Genomic DNA, 16,828 nt, shown 5'->3' on the forward strand with positions numbered 1-16,828 from the left:
CCAAAAGAAGTACATACAAGCTCCCATGGCTAAGTAAGCCTAGCAACTTAAGGTTAAATAAGTCACTGTGCTACAGAATTTCTCAGTTATTCATGTTCTAACATGAATTTGCAATAGGAAAACATGCTGTATAGCATTTTTCAAGCATACTAACTAAAGAAGACTGAGGATCACAGTTTGTGTGGTGGCGGCCTAGGGTTGTATGAATAGGGAGGAGAAAATCAAAAGTATTTGGCAATTTTTTAAAAAAAACTTCTTTATTTAAATGAGAAGAAGCCTTTAGATTTGAAGTTTTAGAAAATTGCTATGATAAGGTTTTTTCCCCGAGGTCTAAGAATGATCTATACCTTAGTAGGAAGATAGAGGGGAATGGAATGATGACTTATTAGGCGAAACTTAGAGGAAGCTAAAGTTAGTATTTACCCTTTCGTAGTTTGAGTGGCAGACTCAAGCACAGATTCTAAGTTACAAATGTAATCTAGTCAGTTTCCAGTATCTTTCTCTAAATGTCTTATGCTGCTCAGGAAGGATCCCAGGCCGTCTGCTGTTAGGGAGGGGTTGGGAAGAAGCTAAAAAATGAGTGATAATTTGCAGAATTTTTTTTTTCTTATAAACACAGAGAAGGGAGGTGGAAGTGGGTGGTGGAGGGAAAATCTGAAGTTGCTTAATCAGGCTTAATCAGTTAGTTCCTTTTTGCTCAAGTATCAAGTGATCCTTTTATTTACTCTAGTACTTTGACTGTGATGACTTGGTGCTAACTTTTTTTTCTTTTTAATTTTAGAACAAGCACTGGTTAATTCGGCAAGCCAAGACCCCAATGACTAATTCTTCAATACAGTTTTTAGATAATGCATTTAGGAAAAGGTAAGAGCTGCTCCTTTCTCAGTCTGGGTGGTCTTTGAGGACCCTCAGAAGCAACCCATGCATAGAGGACTGCACCATGAGAAAAAAATCAGAGCTTAGCAAGTTGGTGGGAGAGATTCTGATAGGGGGTCTCTGCATTTAGCAGTAAGGTGGCCTTTGGCTGTCAGGACTGATTAAACAGTCCTGACTTGTTAACATGTTGCAAATTGGAGCCATTTGGTTGAAATTTTTCTTTTCACTATGTCTAAAGAAAATTACTTAAGACCCAAAGGCTTAGACTAGAGCAAAATATCTGCCTTTGATGTTTTGAGTTTTGGAGAAAATTCTTTTAAGTCAGGTTTTTAAAAGTGTGTTACTTTCTCTTAAGATGTATTTAGTTTTGGACCAGGAATTGGCGGACTGCTTCTGTGAAGGGGCCGATAGTAAATATTACAGGCTTGTAGGCCATCTTGTGTCTGTTGCTGATGCTCAGCTCTGCTGTTGGAGTGCACAGCAGCGCTGGACAGTATGAGAATGAATGAGCATGGCTGTGTTCCAATAAAACTTCATATAAAAACAGCCCACAAGTTGTCGTTTTGGGGGTGTAGAGTTTCAGATTCGCAAGGTGAAAACATTCTGGAGATTGGTTTCACTCTGTGAATATACTGAACCCTACTGACCTATCCACTTACAGATTGTTAAAACAGTAATATTTTATGTCTTGTACCACAATTGAAAACAGAAAGAATGTGGTCCAGCTTTGACCCATGACTATAGTTTGCTGACCCCTTTTAGTCCATTAAACACTGTTGCAGCACAGGTCTGTCTGAATTCATCTCTGTCAATCAGTGCTGATTTGACAAGTTTGCCTTCTGGTAGTGGGTTTTTTGTTTGTTTGTTTTTTTTTACTTGAAGGATAATTGCTTTACAATATTGTGTTGGTGTCCACCGTACATCGACACCAGGAGTCTTTCATTCTCATCACCAGTCATGATAAATAATAAAGCTAATTCATTTTTTAAAAGCCTGATGTATTTCTATGGAATCAGTTAAATTTGGAGTGTTCTGGAATTTTCTAATCTGTGTTTTGCAATGAAAGAAAGGAACGGAAATGTGGGATTGGAGCTTTCAGGGAAGAGTGGCTTTGAGGGGTTTCTTTGGGAGGGAGTTTGGGGATGTTTTGGGTTTGGGAGCTTGTTTGGACTGGCTTCTGCTGTTTTGGCAAGATGGCAGTACCGCAGCCCTTTGTCTCTGAGGTGCTGTTGCTGCCCTCTGTTCACATTCAGGTGGCAGACTCTGCTCTCAGTGGATGACCTTGTGGAGAAGCTGGTCAAGCGATTGGAGTTCAATGGGGAGCTCAACAACACCTACATCTTTTATACCTCAGACAACGGCTATCACACAGGTAAGGGGCAGACCGTGACCTTGGTAAAGGGCCTTTCCGTTCTCACCCAATCAGTAGCGCTGGCTGGGAGCTTCTGTCCTTTTGCAGTGGTGAATAGGCCAGAGGGAGGGTCTTGCCCTCAGGCCTCCTCTGGTTAGAAGGCCAACTCATTCCATTAGGGAAAGACCCAGTTTCATTACTTGCCATTTGACAGGCTAAATTATGTGGTGTTCTAAGGAGTCTAAGCAGAGAATAAGCTTGATGGGTTGGAGGCAGGCTTTATGAAAGAGGTGAGAAACTGAACTTGATTTAAAAGATAAGCGGATCTTAGAGACCAGGGGTATGACATTTTACACAGGAAGGCGAAGAGAGGGTTGCCCTGGGGAAAAACTGTCTTGTGACATTAGGTTTTTGGTGTGTGTGGTTTTTCTTTTGTGGCTTTTGTCTTTTCACAACTGCAGTATGAGTCAACCCCATGTCCTTGACTTTCATCCTTTTTACTTGGACCTTCTTTAGCTAAAAATCAGTATTTTCTTCTTCTCTACTCTTTAAATTTCCTAAACTTGAAGGTAATTAATTTGATATTTGCACAGGAGCAGATTGATTAGGCATTTCATGTGTTACTATGAATATTTTTCAAGTCGAAGTAAAGACTAGTAAATTAACCTTCGTTGTCTAGCTTTAATTTTCAGTGACACAGGGCCAGTCTTTTGAATTCCTCATTCCTTCTGCATGTTTCTTTTTTAGCTAGAAGTTTCTGAAGGCACTCCAGACATGGTGATTCCATACGTCAACACTTGATTGTGCATCTGATTAGTTGATTACGTATCAGAACCTACATAAAATCCACACGCTACCTTTACTTTTTGTGTGTCGTAAGGCTGTCTTTTGCCACTCATTTATCGGAGAAACTGGTCTTTTGTCCTTTAGAGTATCACATTCTAGATATGGCTAATTGCATATGTGATAACTTGTTTATCTATACTCAGCATTTTCTATAGATTGATAGTTAGATCGAGAGTCTTAATAGAAATGCGTGTTTTCCAACAAGAATGCTTTCTTACTGATGCTGCTGTGTACTTCTTACTGCTTCACATCATGAAGCCTGGGTGTATGGTTGCCTCACTTTAGAGATGCTGTTTCTGATTGATGGCTCATGCGGTACCAACCTGAGCTCCTCCTGTGAACCTCTTGTGGCTGAAACTTCCATTGATGGTTGTGCGTAAATCAGTTCCCTCAGAAACTGCAAAATACGACTTCATAACTCTGTCCTTCCTTTTGAACTTAACTAGCTGGAATTCCTCAGGAAATTTGCCTCATCAACTGTTTGGTTATCTTGAGGTACAGTTTATTCAAGAAAGGCTGGATAAATGGTTTTGTTCCTTTATTTAACAGCATTTAGACTAACTTCATTCAGTTGTGATCAGGTGGAGTATCATACATAAATCATGGATATTTGTGCTTCAGTACTTCCTAGTCATTCCTTTTGTTGTATTTGCCTATTTAAAGCCAGGGAGTTCCTCTGGACATTTATTTAAAGAAGATGAGCTCATTGTTTCCTGCCTTGTAATAATTAGGGACCTTGGGGGATTTAAGCTCTTCGCTATAACACCATAATTAGTAAAAAAAAAAAAAAAAGGCTATTTTTTATTTTTACTATTGATTGAATGCATGCGTGCATGAGAGACGTTTCTATCTTGGCTCCATCTTTACCCTATGCATTTTTTTTTCCCAGGACAGTTTTCTTTGCCAATAGACAAAAGACAGCTGTATGAATTTGATATCAAAGTTCCACTATTGGTTCGAGGGCCTGGGATCAAACCAAATCAGACAAGCAAGGTAGGTTCCTGATACGGTGATGCTGTATACAGGTAGAATTTGCCTGAGAAAAGGAAGCTTTTCCTCCCAAGAGGAGACCTATTCTGTTTCTCCTCCTTTGAGGATAAAGGCTGATTGGCTTAAGATTTTACAAGTGTATTTGTAAGCTTTGCAAACAGTGATTCTTATTTCTTTCTTTTTAATTGAAGTATACTTGATGTACCATATTCTGTAAGTTCAGGTATACAGTATAATGATTCACAGTTTTTAAAGACCATGCTCCATTGAGTTATTTGTAAATATTGGCTGTATATCCTGTTCAGTTCAGTTCAGTCGCTCAGTCGCGTCGGACTCTTTGCGACCCCATGAATCGCAGCATGCCAGGCCTCCCTGTCCATCACCAACTCCCAGAGTTCACTCAGACTCATGTCCATTGAGTCACTGATGCCATCCAGCCATCTCATCCTCTGTCGTCCCCTTCTCCTCCTGCCCCCAAACCCTCCCAGCATCAAAGTCTTTTCCAGTGAGTCAACTCTTTGCATGAGGTAGCCAAAGTACTGGAGTTTCAGCTTTAGCATCATTCCTTCCAAAGAATACCCGGGGCTGATCTCCTTCAGAATGGACTGGTTGGATCTCCTTGCAGTCCAAGGGACTCTCAAGAGTCTTCTCCAACACCACAGTTCAAAAGCATCAATTCTTTGGCACTCAGCTTTCTTCACAGTCTAACTCTCACATCCATACATGAGCACTGGAAAAACCATAGCCTTGACTAGATGGACCTTTGTTGGCAAAGTAATGTCTCTGCTTTTGAATATGCTATCTAGGTTGGTCATAATTTTTCTTCCAAGGAGTAAGCGTCTTTTAATTTCATGGCTGCAGTCACCATCTGCAGTGATTTTGGAGCCCCGCAAAATAAAGTCTGACACTGTTTCCACTGTTTCCCCATCTATTTCCCATGAAGTGACGGGACCAGATGCTATGATCTTCGTTTTCTGAATGTTGAGCTTTAAGCCAACTTTTTCACTCTCCACTTTCACTTTCATCAAGAGGCTTTTCAGTATATCCTGTGTCGTACTGTATATCCATGTAGCTTATTTTACAACTAATACTTTGAACCTTTTAACCTTCCATTCCTGTATTTCTCCTCCCCATCCCATCTCCCCTTTGGTAACCACTAGTTTGTTCTCTGTGTCTGTATCTGTTCTCCATATCCATCTTTTGTTATATCTGGTAGTTTGTTGTATTTGCTGCTACTACTGCTAAGTCACTTCAGTCGTGTCCGACTCTGTGCGACCCCTTAGAAGGCAGCCCACCAGGCTCCCCCGTCCCTGGGATTCTCCAGGCAAGAACACTGGAATGGGTTGCCATTTCCTTTTCCAATGCATGAAAGTGAAAAGTGAAAGTGAAGTCTCTCAGTCGTGTCCAACTCTTAGCGACCCCATGGACTGCAGCCTACCAGGCTCCTCCATCCATGGGATTTTCCAGGCAAGAGTACTGGAGTGGGGTGCCATTGCCTTCTCCGGTTGTATTTGCTAGATTTCACAAATAAGTGATATCTTACAGTATTTGTCTTTCACTATCTGACATATACTAACGGTAAACTGCTGGCCACCCACTCTTCGCTGTATTTTCCCCTTGTATACGTATCACATCAGCATGAATAGCTTTCGCTTGTCTCATGGTGACTGCACTTCCCCAGGGTGCTCTTTAAAACTACCTCCTGAAAGTGAAAGGCTCAACATCCAGAAAGTTTTGGATTGAATCACTTGGACTGGACTAGAAACCCTGTCTCTGCTTTTTTTTCCCTCCAGTTCATAGTGACTCTTGAGAGGCAGCCCAGGCTGGAGCCCACAGCCCTGTAGAGCCAGGCTCTTCAGGCTTCTTGTGTGTGCGCATCCCCTGGGGGCCTTGTTGACATGCAGATTCTGATTCTCCATTCCAGCCTGCTCCCAGGTATTCCCGGCTGATGTCCTCCTGGTCTCAGCTCCCTCTGCATATAAGGCTACAGAAAGCTTGTCTTCTGAGAATTTAGTCCCTCTCTGTGGGACTCTTCCCTTACTAATGCCTTTCTGCTTTACCGATTCTCTTTCCTAAAACTATCATAAAGGATCACATTATTCTTCTGTTACCATTTCCATCTGGTTTTAATACTGAGGCAGATGATGGGCACCTTGATCCAAACTCTTTGGTCTAACCTTGAGAGAGAAGAATTGATAGGCTCTACCAGTTACGTTTACCGTCTTCCTGGATAGCACAATTTCAGTCCCAGCTCTGAGAGAGAGACAAACAAAAAACAAGAAAATGGATCATTTAAGCTAAAATTGGAAGATAGGCAAGCATTTCTAGGTATTCTGGGTACTTGAATTTAATTTGAGGGTTTAATGTTTACTGTGTTTAAATGTCTGCAATTTACTTGTTTCCTTTCACAATGCTCTTGATTGGAATTCTGTTAAAATTGTCTCAGAAACTTAAAGTGGCCTTCGTAATTGCCTTCTGAATTTTCTTTTCCTCTCAAGACCCACATTTCTAAAGCCAGTCACTTTCCACTACAAATCCATTAACCTCTAAATGGACATCTCCTTTCAAGAGAGATGGGCAAGATTGGAAGACCATTCAACCATAAAAGCTTCTTCTGGGTGTTGGGAGTGTTTTGAGGAGGCACATCTGTAGCCATGTGCGTGTCCCAGGAAGAGGGCTATTGGGACTACGTCTGTGCAAGGAGGGAGGCTGATGAGCACAGATGTCAGCCAGCTGCCCAGGGAACAGACTGTTCCTTTTTTCCTCAAGTTGACAGTGGCACTAAATGTTAAAATCAGAAACTTCACCTTCTGTAAGTCATTTAAGTGAAACCAGGTCCTACGAAGCCATTTCAACAATAATAACCTTTATTGAATACTTAGGATGCAACAGGTGCTGTTCCAAGTGTTACTGCCTGTATCAACTCACTTAACCTTCACAGCCTTTTGAGATATGAATACAGTTATCCCCATTTTATAGATGAGGAAACTGAGGTTCAGTGATTTGCCCAAGACGGTGTAGCTAAAGAATAGCAGAGCCCTGCATTTGAACTCTGGCAGTCTGGCTGATGTACGCTTAACCAGAATTCATACACTCAGCCATGACTGCGGTTCAGACAGGTATCTTCCTGTGCCAGTGCGCTACACGAGGAGCCTGGGAGTCACAGCAACGGCTGTCATTGGAAGGCTAATCCTTAACTCCCCGTGTCAGGGGGAGCCACATACTTGAGCTGCATTCATCAGCGAACGCCTCTGAGGCATTTAGGCAGAGCCTCAGGTCTCAGAAGGCTTCAGTCATGCTGAGATCTGTGGGAGGGCGTCCTCAGCAGCGGGACAGTGCCTGTAAAGGCGCAGGGAGGAGAATGAGCTCAGCTGGTCCAAGGGCAGAAGGCGGCAGTTGTGCTGAACCCCTTTCACTTCCTACCCCGACCAGACGTCTCTCTCACCCCCTTACCTCTGCGCAGCTGGCCGCTTCTGTCTGCATGCCCACCTCATGCCCCTTTCACCCGGCTAAGTTAATGTCCTCTGGGGCTTTGGTTTAGGGCTCTCCTCTGGGACATCAAGGTAGATACCTACCCCACAGAGAGTGAGTGCCTTTCCCAGGTTCCCAGCTGGCCTCACACTTAACACACCTGACTAAGTTTGTCTTTTTGACTCCAGGAGTCCCTACTTGAGAGGTATTATCCAACCTTAGACTACCCAGCCCTTAGTGGGAGTTTGGAATTAGCAGATGTAAGCAATTGCTTATGCAGTGAATAAACAAGGACCCACTGTATAGCACAGGGACCTCTCCTCAATGTTCTGTAATAACCTAAATGGGAAAAGAATTTGAAAAAGAATAGATACACGTATTTGTATAACTGAATCACTTTGCTGTACCCCTGAAACTAATACAACATTGTTAACTATGCTCCAATATAAAACAAAACAATTTTTAAAGGTCCTATTATGTAGTCTAGGGAACTACATTCAATATCCTATGATAAACCATAATGGAAAAGAATATTTTTAAATAAATGTATCTCTGTATTTGTATAACTGAATCACTTTACAGCAGAAATTAACATGCTAAGTCAGCTGTACTTCAATGAAAAAAAGAACACCTAGCCCTTAACATACAATGGTGGACATCCAAGTTGTGTGAATGGATATTACCAAGGTTACACAGTAAGTGGCAGAACCAAGTCTGAAAGTTAATTGTTCTCAGAAATCCATGGGTTTGGGGGAATTCCCTGGTGGTCCGGTGGTTAGTACTTGGTGCTTTCACTGTCAAGGGCCTGGGTTCCATCCCAGGTCAGGGCAGTAAGATCCCACAAGCCGTGCAGTACAGCCAACAAAAGAAAAACACCATGGTTTACGACATTCTGTGCTGACAGTTGTGGTGTGAGAAGTATGAAATTTCCAGCTTCCATCTAACACAGTGTCAGCGATGGTAGCTGATTCATCCTCTGCTGGCAGCGCAGTTGTCTCAGTGCAGGTTCTGTGTGAGGGTCACAGGGTGGTGAGCTGAGCCGGCAACAGCCTGGTGGCCAGAACAGGGCACATTTGAGCAGTGGGTTTAGCTTTGCGTTGGCTGTTGAGGAGAGCAGGGGCAGGTGGTATGGGCAGATGCCAAGCACTGGCTGTTGAGGTCTTCTTCTCTGGCTAGACATTAACCTAGCTTTAGATTTGGTGGTGGAAGTTCTTCAAAAGGGCTTTAAGAAAGGAAAATGTTGGTAGGAAAATGGAAATGACATAGCATGATTCAGGGGCACCGAACTGAACAGGGAGTTAGGAAGACCGCTGACTGGCTTTAAGACTTTGGTTACACTAAGCCTTGGTTTCCCCATGTGAAATTGGAAAGATGCTAAGTGTGAATTCTCTAGTGTTACTAGGTCTCATCCCAGCTTTCTCCTTGTTAGGGAAGTGGGGGATGAGGAGCCGATCGAGGTGAAGCAGCCCAAGATGTGTAGAGTTCTCCGCTTTCAGTGCTGCTCACTAGGTGGATTTGGGGTGCTATCTGGTGTGCTTCCAGTCTTCTTCTGAAAGCCTTATATGAACTCTTTTAACATCAGGGCTTAAATGTCTGTTCGAAGTCCTTCTGGGAGCCCTTATTCTTTTAGGTAGTTTCTAGACCTAAAAAATAAGCAGGTTCAAGACAAGATGTCCCTCTATCTCATGCCTCAGTTTTTTAGGGCCTTTTATTTGATCAAAATGTCTATATACTTAAATCCTAGGACCATTCCCAAATAAATTGTGAGGCTGTGATTTATGGACTGATCTACTTGGTCTTGTCAGAGCCTTTTCTGTTCCAATGCATAAATGAATCTTTAGGTTTACACTCAGTGATAAAAGCACTACCATTTTAGAAACTTGAAATGCTGATATTTCTAGGCACCCTTATGGTGATGGGCTCACAGTATCCATTGTAATTCCTGGCTGTATAAAAACCAGAGAGAGGTATAATTCTCTCAAATTCTTCAATTACACTTGGTATCTACTAGAAGTCTCCCATCTCCTAACATTATATGCTAATTTTGAGACTCTGCTTCTTAGTCAAACAAAACTCCATCATTTGTAGGGAAGATATGATTATGTAGACACTTGGAAAGAAAGCGTCCTGGGCATGTGTTTATGGTACTTGTGCCGAATCTTAGCGACTTGGTTTGTTCCGGATCTTGCAGACCTCCCCGCCCCAGCCCCCATCTCCCCATCCCCCCACACCCCTCCCCACACATACACACAGCAGACTGCCACTAGAGGGCATTTCCACCCCTAGCTGATGGCTGGAGAGGCCATTTTTACTGAGCTGGGCAGTCACTGTTTTATGTCTGTCCGTTTCATTATTTTGGTGCCTTGGACATGTTAATAATACCTGTGGGACTGGTTTCGTTCATGTTCTGGACATCATTGAAAATATGCCAGGCAGTCACATTTTGAAGCCTTGTTGCATTTGTCTGATTCTGAAGGTGGCATCTCTGCTTGTCTGTCCTTTCCTGCCATGGTCTCTCTCACATTCATGCTCACTCTTGTTGACAGTCTCCTAAGCTGCTCAGTCGACCGGGGGGACTTGGAACCAGGTCTTGTGTAATCCCCAGAGACATAGTTTTTGTGTTTTTTATCCTCACTAACATGGATTGCTTTTCCTGAGTTGCCTGCTGCTGAAGGTTAATTTCCAACAGCTGCAGAGTTATACTAATGATTCAGAGCCAGGATATGTAGATCACTGTGCCCTCCAGGAATCATCAGTCCTTCTCCAGGAGCCAGGAAACCTGGCTGCTACTCAGAAGATGTCTTCTTGCCTTTTGTGTCTGCACTCTTGGGTTTGCTTTTAAATGAAAAGTAGCAGGATTAGTTAGTTTGTTTTCTTTAATCCCCTCTTGGCTTCTCCTGAGACGATCTGAGTTTTCTCTACAGTTTTCTTGACTGGTATTTATTTCTAGTAAATGACAGCTTTTCCAGTTACAGGCTGCTGACTTTGCTTCAGTTACTTCTCTTTCATTTCCTCATCTGTAAAATGGGGGAAATACTGCTTCCTAGGATGGTGCGTGCATGCTCAGTCCCTAAGTCGTGTCTGATTCTTTGCGACCCCATGGACTGTAACCCGCCCGGCTCCTCTGTCCATGGGATTTCCCAGATAAGAATACTGGAGTGGGTTGCCGTTTCCTTCTGCAGGGGATCTTCCCCACCCAAGGGCTGAACCTGCATCCCCTGCATTGGCAGGGGGGTTCTTTACCCCCAAGCCACCAGGGAAGCTCCTAGAATCGTAGCGAGGCTTAAATGAGGATATGCGTTAGGAACTGGCCCAGAGTAGGTGCTTAGTGAACATTAGTTCCTTTCATTTCCCTGGATTGTCTCATCATTCCAAGGCTTTTTCTAGCCTGTGACCATGTGACTTCTAGACCTATACCCTCTGCTACAAAAGTTCATGTTGTTGTTGAGGCAGAACATATATAGGATAGTCCAGACTGAGATGCAGAACACCAGATTTCAAATAATTGGTTCAAAATTTTTTATAAAGTAAAGTCTCATCATTTTCTTTTGTATTGCTTATATGTTAAATAGTTATAGTTAAACATTTGCAATGAATTTTACCTTTTTTTTTCTACTTCAGTGTGATTATTGAAAGTGAGAGTGTTAGTTGCTCAATCATGTCCAACTCTATGCTATCCCATGAACTGTAGCCCATCAGGCTCCTCTCATCTGTGGTATTTCCCAGGCAAGAATACTGGAGTGGGTAGCCATTTCCTTCTCCAGGGGATCTTCCCAACCCAGGGATAGAACCCAGGTCTCCTGCATCGCAGGCAAATTCTTTACTGTCTGAGCCACTAGGGTGGTCACTAGACAATTTTAAGTTACACATATGACTTCTGTTCTGTCCTCTATTGAACTATTCTGGTTGAGACCTAGTAGAGATATTGTGTACAGAAGGAGAATTATCCAGTAAATCAAGGAGATATGTCAAGGAATAAATGCTACACAGTATCTTTAATTTCTAGGATTTTTTTTTTTAAACATCCAGGTTTTGTGCTCATTAAGGAAACTTACTGATGCATTGTTGAGATAAATTTTCTGCACTCTCCAAAGCCTACTGCAAATATTTTTAGCCATGTTGTCACTTTGAAAAAGTATTTAAAAGGTGGATGCCCTAATGGGTGACAAGCATTCAACCTTTGAGCCTTTCAAAAATGTCAGGAGTCAATTTGAAGTCAAGTAGTGAACTAGTGAGAATAATCAAGTTGGAAAACACTTGTGTACAAGTAGCCTGACATATTTCTTGTCATTCATAACAGACTCAAGGCAATCCTAAAGGAATCTTGAAAAATGTTTTGGTCGATAACTGTGTGTGTAAAATAAACATAACTTCCCAGGGGGCCTGTATTATAAACTTTATAAGGCTGTATGTTTTATATCTTAAATTGTCATAGTTATATTTGAATATATGTGATAGGAAGTATGGGTTGTGCAAAAGATAATAGAAAGTGCTGCTTGTTTCATGGATGGGTTTGGGGAAAGAGAACTCTAGTGTAGATGGAAGAGGAAAGTGAGACCAGCTGTGTTCCGAGTCAATTTATCGTTTCTTTCTCTCTCAGATGCTCGTTGCCAACATTGACTTGGGCCCTACTATTTTGGACATTGCGGGCTATAGCCTGAATAAGACCCAGATGGATGGGATGTCTTTTTTGCCCATTTTGGTGAGTATAAAGCCCTCAATCAGCTCTGAGCCAAGACTGAAGTAAATTCCAGGTTGTATAAGTAGAGTTAAATTTTAAATCTTCAGGGGAGACCCTTTAAATCTTAAAACTATTAAATTTGGGAAGCAGAGAATACAGTTTTTCTCATATCTGTAATGAGAAGGAGCTTTCTTTAAAAAAGACTAGACACAGAAAAACAGAGTTCTGTATCCTTCCTTTTCTCCTTCTTCCCCCAAAAGCCCCATCATACACAAAGACAGGTAACAAATTGAGATAATATTTGCAGCATATTTGAAAAAGGGTAGCTAATCCTAATAGATGAGTTCTTAAAAGCAAAAATTAATATCCCAGTATAAAAATGGGCAAAAGAAGTAACTAATCAATTCTCAGAGGAATTAATGACCAGAGTCAGTGCAAAAAGATTGCTTCAATGCTGATCAAAGAAAGGCTTAACTGAAGGAGGCCCCTATTGCCTGTAGAACTGGCAAAGATGAAAAAGATTAATACCTGGTAATTACAGAAGTCTGAGAAAAATTAAAACTACTCAGACTCTGTTCACTGAAGTGTAATCAGTATAAGCTATCAGTAGGCTAATTTAATAAGACCCATCACTTCAAAATACACACGTCAAGCAGATCCATCTGGGAATTTACTCTTAAGAGAACAAAATTCGTTCAAGAATTATTTGAGTACCTACTGTGTCTAGCACTGCACAATGCTAACTATAAAGAACTACATGTAATATTCACCTGGAACCATCACAACATTGTTAATCAGCTGTACCCCAATACAAAATAAAAAGTTTAATTTAAAAAAAGCCTACATACAGTATTAATAGAAAATTAAAAACCTGAATATACAGTAGGGAATTGGTCACACTGTGGTGAAATTAAACAAGACTATTAAAGCAACAGTAAATGCTGTGCATAAGTATACATTGACTTAGAAAGATGCCTGCCACATACTGCAGGGAGAAAAGGAGGTTTCAGACAGCATCTCTTTTTCATTAAAAATGTATGTGAATGTGTTTAGGCATAGAGAACTGTGACAGGTCAGTACTCTATATTATAGGCAACTCTTACTGATTTGTATGAATCTGTCACAGTTATTAGGTGATGTGTGACTCATCCAAGAGAATACATGTCACTCATGTAAGTTATAAGACACAAGAAATACCCATGAACCCATCATCCCATTTAAGAACTGAAATACTCCCCATACTGATGGGTCTTCCTATGCACTCCTCCCCATCCCACCCCTTACCTGCCCTTACCAGTTATCACTTTTCTGAATTTTATGGTTGTTACGCTCTGGCTTTTATTTTTTTAGTAGTTATCATGCACGTAGCCATAAACAACATACCTGTCTTGGGGGGAAAATACCTATCTTTTTTTGCACTCTAAAGATGACATTCTGTTAGCTGTAATCAAGACTTTTTTTCCAATTCAGCATTGTTTGCAAATTGATCCATATTGTTCACTGGTACCTAATATTCCATCAGAAGAAGGAATGCTTCACCACTTCGTTATATAACTACTCAATTTAATAATCACTATAAATTAATTACATATTTCTTTATCAGTGTACATTTGTGGTGTTGTAGTTTTGCTCTAGGCACAGTGCTGCCATGGCATTCTCATACATGTTTCCCAGTGAGCATGTGTGCACAAACCAAGGTCCTGGGAACCTCACATCTTCATTCCTACAAATATCACCAAGTTATTGTCCAAAATCATCATCAGTTTATATTCCACCAGTTCAGTTCAGTTCAGTTGCTCAGTCGTGTCCGACTCTTTGCGAGAATTCCTTTGCTCTAGATGAAACTATCATACTACTTCATTTTTTGCCTATCTAAGGGGTGAAAAAACAACAAAATTATAGTTGGTTCTATGGTATATTTCTTTATTAATGAGATGAATCACTTTTTTCACAGCTTAATTCCCCTACTATACAATTCACCAGTTTAAAGTTGACAGTTCACTCGGTTTTGATATAGTCAGAGTTGTACAACTTCAATATAATCTAACTTTACAACATTTTCATCACCCCCAAAAAGAAACCCCCAGATACACTAGCAGTCGCTCCAGCCTCCCTCTTAGCACCAGACAGGCACTGCTTTCTGTCGCTGTAGATCCGTCTGCTGGGGCCATTTTCTGTAAATGGAATCGTACAGCATGTGCTCTCTCGTGATTGGCTGAAAACTCTGTACGTGGAATCGTACAGCATGTGCTCTCTCGTGATTGGCTGAAAACACTGAGCCTGTCTTCAGGGGTCATCCTCATTGTAACACACGTTATTCCTTCATTCCTTCTTGTTACTAAACAGTGGTGTTCCACGTATTTATCCAGCCACGTGTTTATCCAGCCATCAGCTGGTAGAAGTTTGCATTGTTTCCCCTGTTTGACTCTATGAGTAACACTGCCGTGAACATTTGTATATAGATTTTTGGGTGAGCCAATGTTTTCCATTCTCTTGAGTGTACCCTTAGTAGAATGGCTAGGCCATGTGGTGATTTTTCTGTTTAACCTTTTGAGGAGCTGCCAGACTGTTTCTAAAGTGATGGCACTGTTCTGTGTATTTCCACCACCAGTGTGAAAGGATTCAGTTTCTCTACATCCTTGCCAGCAGTTGCTGTTATCTTTTTACTGTGTCTTAGTGGGTATGAGTGGGACTCATTGTGGTTCTGATTTGCGTTTTCCTAATGATTAATCATGTTGATTTGTTGTCATGTGTCAAACATACCTTGTCATGTGTGTGTTGGACATATGTATATCTTCTTGGGAGAGATGTCTATTCAGATCCTTTGCTTGTTTTTTCAGTTGGGTGTTTGATCAGTGAATCATCTTTCATGTATGTCTTTTGTGTTTCTTCCCTTGTGAAATTCTTTTTGCCCATGATATTCCCCCTGTTTGTGACTTGTCTTTTCCCTGCATTAAGGTATGACAGTGCAGGAGTTGAGTGTGTGAAGCACCTCATTTTATGAGATGATTTAGTGTCCTTTGTGTCTTGTTTATAAAAATACTTTTGAACCTTGAGGTCAGAAAATAGTTCTCCCAAATTTTCTTCTGGAAGTTCTGTAGTTCTGCTTCTTAGCTTTGAGTCTTTGATGTATCTGGAATTGGTTTTCTTGCATGGTAGGAGTCAGGAATTCAGCTTCATTTCTTTTTCTATAAATACTCAATTGTCTTTTCTGTTCCACAGATCTGTCTATCCCTCAACCAGTGTGTTGTTATAAAGCTGTATAATTAAACCTTGCGTAGGTACACTTCTCTCTTAGGGTTATTAGGGGTCTCTTAAGAGTTGTTCTTAAGGGTATCTTAAAAGACAGTTATCTTTCTTCCATCTTCCATGTAAACTTTATAAAAACAGCTTTTCAGATTGCTTTTTGGGCTTCAGCTGGAATTGCAATAAATCTATAGGATCAGATAGAGGGAAATTTTTATCTCTTCACTCTTCCTAGACAAATCTTAGACTGTTAATCTTATTTCTAGTTAGGAAAAAAAAAAACACTACACTATAGGGATAAAATCATTATGCTGTGTATAGCTGATTTCTCTGCAGTTTTGTAAATGCCACCCTGGACCTGGCTATCTTCCTTGTTCTTTTGAAGGTTAGTCCTTTGGAAACCTCTGGCATATTAGGGCTCTCGTACCTCTGGCTCTGCCTTAATATGGTAGCTACTAGCTGCATGTGACGGTTTAACTAGAATAAAGTGAGAAATTCAGTTCCTCAGTGGCAGTAGCCACATATCAATTGCTCCAAACACCTTGTATCAGGCAACAGTCACAGAACATTTCAGTCAGAAAGTTCTGCTGGACAGGGCTGCTGTAGTTGAGGGCGTGGCAAACCCCTGCGGGCCAAGTCAGCCCACCCTGGGGGTTTTGTAAATGAAACTGGATCAGGACACAGCTGTGCTCACCTGTGTCATCTGTGTGTGCTGCTCGGCCTACTTTCCTGCTGCAACAGCAGAATCGAGAAGTGGAAACAGAGACTGTGTAGCCACAGCCTCTAAATACTGTCTAGCCTTTGACAGAAAACACTGAATGACCCCTTCATTGGTTTCAGACTTGGTGGCACATTCGTATCTCCTGGGAAAGAAAAATACTGACTCCTGGGTCCCAGCCCCAGCAAGCCTGATTAATTGGAGATGTGACGTGGCCCCACAGTGGTTTTAATATGCAGCCAAGTTGGAGAGCTCTGCTCTCGACCTCCAGGCACTCTTCTCCTCCCTGTATACTTTTACATTTAAGTGTGGGGTTTTGAGGTCTACTCAAGTCTGACAGATAAGCTCTTCCCCTGACCCCCAGCTTCCAGGGCTCAGGATTGGCAGAATGGGTTCTTACAGGGGAGTTGGTGACTGCTGAAGTCTCCTGTAGCTTAGGATTTCTGTGACCTTCATCTGCACGAGATGGTGCGGGTTTCTTCGTAGAACAGTGACTGAGGACATCAGTTCCTCTCTGACTCTCCTTTCCAAGCAGCTGTGACCCTCTACAGCCTTGAGCAGACCACACACTCGCCCCTGCTGTGGTCACCAGGCTAGATAGGTCCACTCAAGTCCTCAGGGTAGTGGTTCTCACACTAGCACCCATCAG

The 16,828-nt window shown here is 41.7% G+C and overlaps 1 protein-coding gene across 1 annotated transcript in view; it reads left to right on the plus strand.

The window, feature by feature from the left end:
* GNS (glucosamine (N-acetyl)-6-sulfatase) overlaps positions 1 to 16,828 on the plus strand; it is a 48,197-nt gene that overhangs the window by 19,925 nt on the left and 11,444 nt on the right. The window contains exons 7-10 of the mRNA XM_068970123.1: positions 782 to 864; positions 2,130 to 2,248; positions 3,963 to 4,066; positions 12,135 to 12,236. Of these exons, the coding sequence (XP_068826224.1) occupies positions 782 to 864; positions 2,130 to 2,248; positions 3,963 to 4,066; positions 12,135 to 12,236 (408 nt within the window). The remainder of the gene's footprint in view (positions 1 to 781; positions 865 to 2,129; positions 2,249 to 3,962; positions 4,067 to 12,134; positions 12,237 to 16,828) is intronic.

The sequence above is a fragment of the Capricornis sumatraensis genome, chromosome 4 (genome assembly GCF_032405125.1).
Source record: "Capricornis sumatraensis isolate serow.1 chromosome 4, serow.2, whole genome shotgun sequence".
NCBI lineage: Eukaryota > Metazoa > Chordata > Mammalia > Artiodactyla > Bovidae > Capricornis > Capricornis sumatraensis.